General features: G+C 39.4%; 1 protein-coding gene across 1 annotated transcript; it reads left to right on the top strand.

Moving 5' to 3' along the window:
- Positions 1-3,341: 3,341 nt before the first annotated feature.
- On the top strand, positions 3,342-6,087 carry LOC127751169 (uncharacterized). The gene is made up of 8 exons (XM_052274283.1): positions 3,342-3,410; positions 3,652-3,696; positions 3,762-3,854; positions 3,945-4,016; positions 4,128-4,247; positions 4,651-4,759; positions 4,841-4,926; positions 5,286-6,087. Exons 1-8 carry the CDS (start codon positions 3,342-3,344, stop codon positions 5,841-5,843), a joined length of 1,152 nt encoding a protein of 383 aa, XP_052130243.1. The 3' UTR covers positions 5,844-6,087.
- The last annotated feature ends 200 nt before the right edge of the window (positions 6,088-6,287 follow it).

Raw genomic sequence — 6,287 nt, 5'->3', positions numbered from 1 at the left:
TTCCCCGGACGAGGCCCTTGCCCTAAAATTGAACCTAGGTTTAAGCAGAAATAAATATGATACCATGCGTACGGGCATGGTTGCTCATGGTCTGCCTAAGATGTACCCCCCCCCCCCAAAAAAAGTCATTGAGGAAGCAGAGGGGAGATGTATCACTGTAATTCTTGATGCAATGAAGACTACAAATTTAGTGCAATAATTTGTTATTGCATTAAATGCGATAATTTTAACACCTGTTGCTGCGATGATAAATTATCGCACTAAATTGACATTTGTCATTGCATTGAATGCGATAATCTTAACACATTTTGCTGCAATGATAAATTATCGCAGAAAAATGTGCTACTATTATCGCACTTAATGCAATGACGAATGCCAATTTAGTGCGATAATTTTTTTATGGCTCCCCCAGGTGCAATATTTTGTGGAAATTGCTTTTTGGCTATTATCGCATGAAGTTGTATGAAATTTATCGCACTTGAGACAACAGTGATGCCAGACCCCACAGCTATTACCAACAGAGAGAGACTTTCTGAAGTCTCCCTTCAAGAACTTCTAGACCACACTGCAAACCGTTTAGTTCACATGGTAGAAGATAAAATTGCATCTTTAAGGTATCAGGCTTTTACTTGGGTAGCTTTCTTACTTGGCTTGCACGGCTTGCATGACTTTAGTTTAGTATAGTACGTAAGAGCTGTAGTAAAGAGCGTAAACTTCATAGAAAATTAATACTGTGTGTTTATGTGTAGTTTATTAAAGGATGCCCGACACATATGCAAATTTGATCTAAATTGCCATAAAAATGTATATTTACTCACTCTCTATTGCTTTCTTCTACAGAGAAGGTAACCCCTAGAGGACATGAAAAAGTTACCCCGCTGGCCGCTAGTATTTTGAAAGATCGGGCCCAGCAGTGTACGTGGTTTTCTAGATATCCTGCTGCTGTGTTCAAAGTTTTGTGAAAGATATGATGTTTGCTCTTGCGATTAATCAGTCCGACGAGACTCTGAGCGTGACAATGACAGAGACAATGTTTGTACTAAATGTACGATCAAAGACTTTTACTCCATTCACGCCCACCTCGGCAACGGATTTTATTTTGAGGAAAGAGTACGGCATCAAAATTAACGATCTAATGGTCCGCCATGTCGTATTGGCTATGTCTGGTAAGAATTTTATGACTTACTGGTAAAAACATTAGGTGTCAGATTAACGCGAAACACTCGCTTTGAGTCATTTTACCGTTTTTTAGCCCGCTCTTTTGCTTAAAAGCTATATAAGCGGGCTTATGCCATCGCCTCTGTGTCTGTCTGTCTGTCTGTCTGTCTGTCTGTCCGTCTGTCCGTTCCCCAAGAAGGACGTGAGCTAGAGGTCTGAAATTTTCAGGGTATTATTGTTGTCACTTCTGGACAACGAAACGGTTGGTGCAAATCCTGGCAACCACCCCTGAGTGGGTCTGAGGGGGTAACAAAGAAATAGGGGTTGGTCCAGGAAGTGGAAAAAAAATATTTTTTTTATTGTCTCCTAAGGGGTAACTCGTGAAAGTAGAGCCCTTTGGGCTAAAATTTCGTCCGTTTGGCTCTATCTCTCACCGTTTAGGCGCTAGAGGGAGTTTTTCTGACAAAAGTGGCCCAAAAACAATATATTAAGCTTAGAAAATATTTGATAGTTTTCTAAGGGGTAACTTGTGAAAATAGAGCCCTGTGGGTTAAAATTTCGTCCGTTTGGCTCTATCTCTCACCGTTTAGGCGATAGACGGAGTTTCTCTCACCAAAATGGGCAAAACAGAAATATTTTTATTTTTTCAGAAGTAAACTTCTGTCTGAGAAGTATGCGGCCGGTTCAAAATTTTCTTCTAAGCAGAAGAGTGGGCTTATTTTATGGTGGCACATCATTAATAAAACGTGTACACTTTCATGCAAAAAAACAACAAAAACACATTTAGTTTTTTGTTGTTTGACCACGTTCGGTGTCATTCAGAGTATGCCTGGAAGTATATTTAACTTCTAGGTCTAGTCTTATGTACATTTTCATAGGTGTGTTATTGGATTCATAAGCTAACATCAATAACTTAAAATTTCGGCATAACTTGCATGTATTCTACAAACTGCGGCACACACAGCCAAAGATGTTCAGCGTATGAAAAGAATACTTCGTTTGTTGAGTTTTACTTACGAAGTAGACAGAAAAGGTACCTGGCAAAAAGATGGTTCGAAGCGAGCCGCCTCTTAAACGGGCCGAAGGCCCGTTTTCGGATAGAAGATGTATTACACCATAAAAAATCAGTAGGGACGGGCCGAAGGCCCGTCCCAAACGCCGCCGGCAGGCCAAGCTGGGCCCGCTCCCTGCCGAACCGAGTTGCCGGTGGAGCGAAGCGGAGCTGGCAACTTGGTTTGGCGGAAGAGCGGGCCCAGCTTGTTAACTGTCAAACTGAGTCCCTCTGCTGAAATTTTGACCCGCACTTTTACACTCAAAAACAGTCAAATGACTAAGGTGAGTGTTTAGTGTATATTGGGTATCTTCGCTGGTATGGCCTTCCAGAGATGGTGTGTTTGAGAGCATTAAATTATAGATCAGTGTACTGAAAATTCATTTCTTAACAGAAAACGAAAAGGAATTAGAAAATCAAATGGCTCTCATGAAGAGTAAGAAGAAGCCACCCACCAAAGTAAAATCTAAGAACAACCCCACAGAACCATGGGCTGAATGGTCTCAGAATACTAAAGTAAGAAAATAGGAATCTTACATCTTTAATCAGAGTGCTAACATTGAACTTAAATGACCAGATGCTTGTTTATTGTTTCAGAAAGAGAAAAAAGATAGGTCTAATAAGTATAAAGATGCTGCAAACGCTTCAATCCAAAAGCAGTTAGAGGACAAAAATAAAAACTGCAATACTAATACTGAATCTGTAAGAACAATAACTAAATATCACACACTTTTCATCCCATCAGGTACCAAACTCATGAAATTGTTTAATCTCCTCCTCATTTTCAGGTTGTCAAGAAATCTGATGGTAATTCTGAAACGGTACAAGAACTGACTGCTTCTACTACAGAATCCAACAACCCATTGCAACCTGTAAGGATAAATCTTTATTTTTACATGAGAGTAGACTCCTTAGGGGAGACTTAACAAAAACTAGTTATCATAGACTTTTCATCGCATTTGGTACCAAACTCATGAAATTGTTATATATTCTCCTCATTTTCAGGTTGTCGAAAAATCTGATGTTAATCCTGAAACGGTTGCTGAACAGCTGCCTTCTTCTCTCACAGAATCCAATAACCCATTGAAACCTGTAAGGATAAATGTTTACTTTTACATTAGAGTAGACTCCTATGAGGAGACTTAACAAAAACCAGTTATTTTACACTTTTCATCGCATTAGGTACCTAACTCATGAAATTGTTTAATCTTCTCCTCATTTTCAGGTTGTCGAAAAATCTGATGTTAATTCTGAAACGGTTCCTGAACTGACTGCTTCTCCTTCAGGATCCAATCCATTGGAAACTGTACGCATAAATCTTTATTTTTACATTAGAGTAGACTCCTAAGGGCAGACTTAACAAGAACTAAATATCATACCCTTTTCATCACATTAAGTACCTATTAACTCAAATACTTGTCTAATCTTCTTCTCCTTTCCAGGTGACAGACAAATTTGACAAGGCCAGCTCATTCATTTCTGAAAGGGTAAATATTTATGTTTTGATTCGAGTAGTCTTTTTTCTTTAATCCAATTTAATCGTCTTTTCTAGACTGTGGACCATGGTGAAAGTGAAAGAGTGATTGTAACTTCATTGGCCCAAATCCATGATGACAAAACTTTATCTGATTCATCGCCTATCCAGGTAAGAAGTTAATTCAAAATTTGAATTATGGAATAACAAATTTTCTAGATGATTCTTTAAGAGCATCAACTTTTTAATTTGCTTTCATAGATGCCAAAGGATAATTTCTTGCCATCCTCCAAAAACTTCTTAAAGAGAAAGTTAACTGTAAGTCTGAATGAGGTAAGTTAAATTTCATTTGTGGTACCATACTCTTTTTCATACAGTACACTATTAAAACTCATTTATTTACTTCAAAAATATATAAAATCTCTCTTTCCAATCTCTTTTCAGGATTTAGATATGATTCAACCATGTATGGATGGCCCCTCTTCTCCTAAAAAACCTTGCGCCACCAAGGGAGCACCATCACCCTTCTCTGATGAAGATTCCTGCTCATCGGGAGGAAGTCAGGTTAGGCTGTTTCAAAAAAAATTACCTATGCCAGAGCGAGGTTTTTCTGAAAGTTTATTTCATGCTGATACTCATGGAAAAAACCCGGGGGCTGTGCGATGAAGGGAACCCGGCGCAACCCGCGCTCAAAGTTTTTTGGGTGATTTGGCGGGTATCACGACCGACACGTTCTCGGGCCCGCTGTGCGGCTGCGGCGCCGCCGCCGACAGCGCCCGTTCCTGTGGTGACTACCTATGGTATGTACTTCCTATCGGACATGGTCAGCATGAAATAAACTTTCAGAAAAACCTCGCTTCAGAAAATTTGGCGTCCTGACCCCTCAAAATGAAACAACCTAAGTCAGGTGCTTGGCGCTGATGACAGTGCACAAGATACCCCTGACTTAGAAAATAAGCGTGCACAGCCTCAGGACCAGGAGGAGGATGATGATGAAGACACCATGTACCAATATTTGAAATACCAATTTTCTAAAATTAACAAGAAACTTCGCAAGATGGACAAAAAGATTGATGGTATGTTTTTCAAGTAAACAAAACACTATGCATTACACTGAGTTTACAACGTATCACAGCAAATTCTTTTTCTAATTTTAGCTTTTATTGACAAAAATGGAAGCAATAAAGGCAATAAAAAGTCGAGTGCAGAACTCTGTCCGGAGGAAGAAGTCAGAGAAGGTTTTGTAAGTACAGTGAGGGCTCGCTATAGTTCCGCTCTCTATAGTTCCGCCGGCGCTCCCTCCCCGCCTGGCCTGGTTCCCCCACTTCAAGCGAGAAGCGGCCCCCCTCTCTTCCTCCTCCCTACCACCTTCCCCCCGGGCTGCCAGCCGGCCAGCAGTGTGAGCGAGAGCGGTAGAGAAGGAGTGGGGGAAGACGCTCGCTATAGTTCCGCCTCTGGCGACCCCACTCACCCACTCCAATTCTGAACCCGAGGCGGAACTATAGCGAGCGCCTACTGTACCACATATATAAGATTTTAAGATCAAATTTTCTTTGTTGGAAATGAATTCTGAATTAATTAAATCAATTTTACCGATTGCAGGTTTCATTTGGAAATGGAATTTTTCTAAAAGAGGATGAAGTAAAAAAAGTGACTGAAAAGGGAGACAAAGAGACTCTCCTCCAAGCAAAAATTGGAAAACTGTTGACGATGTGCTTGGGAAATGACCTGAGGAGATGGTGTCTTGCTCAAACACAGTCCAATAAAGAAAAAGAAACCATTCCAGACATAATTATTGAGAGAATAAGAAGTGAGTGGTTACAAAATACAGCTATGATTAGCTGTACTCCTTTTCATTTTAACATTATTTTAAATATCGAAATTATCTTTATGCTTTTGTGTGTTCCAGATGAAATAAAGAACGGTAGTGTTGAAAGTAACTACCGCAAGCTGTTAAGGCATGAGTCGCTGAGCAAATTCAAAGGGGACGAACTGACCCGAAAACTAACAGCCCTACGCAATACAGCACATGAGCAGACACTCGCACTGCACCTTGACGTAGTCAGAGGAAAGATTTCAAAGATTCTCCACTACAACGAGACCAAATATGACCAAGCAGAGGGAAAAGAAAAGGAAGCAGCAGCAAAAGAACAGGAATAGTGCTAAAAGGATGAGATAACTTATGTATTATTAATTGATAATCTAATCTAATCTATTTAATACCTGAGTAAATAAAATAATTTAATTTGAATATTAAAATGTTCAGAGAAGTATTTTAGTTTTGGTATTGGACATAAAAAACAACTTGTACAAAATAAAATATTAAAAGATTGACCACACTTTAATAATTTGTGTTATTTCCATTCTCTGTCACTTCCTTGATTGACAGTTGGTAGTCATTGACTAGTGGCACCGACAGACATTAAGAAATTTCTTGTCCGAAGTTATTTAACAATTTTAATTTAAAAGAAAACCATGTCTCGAGTCCAAAGCCCTATTTTAAGCTACAAAGAAAACTTTGAAAGTGACAAAAAGGAGGCAGTCCTAATTACCTAACTGTTAAGATTTGTCAAGTTCCACCTCAATTTTCAGATAAAAGTTCAA

This window comes from Frankliniella occidentalis, unplaced genomic scaffold, assembly GCF_000697945.3.
Source record: "Frankliniella occidentalis isolate FOCC.00 unplaced genomic scaffold, Focc_3.1 Scaffold368, whole genome shotgun sequence".
In the NCBI taxonomy this organism is placed as follows: Eukaryota; Metazoa; Arthropoda; class Insecta; order Thysanoptera; family Thripidae; genus Frankliniella; species Frankliniella occidentalis.
Note: the sequence above shows the minus strand (reverse complement) of the source record. Positions and strands in the feature narration are given on the sequence as shown.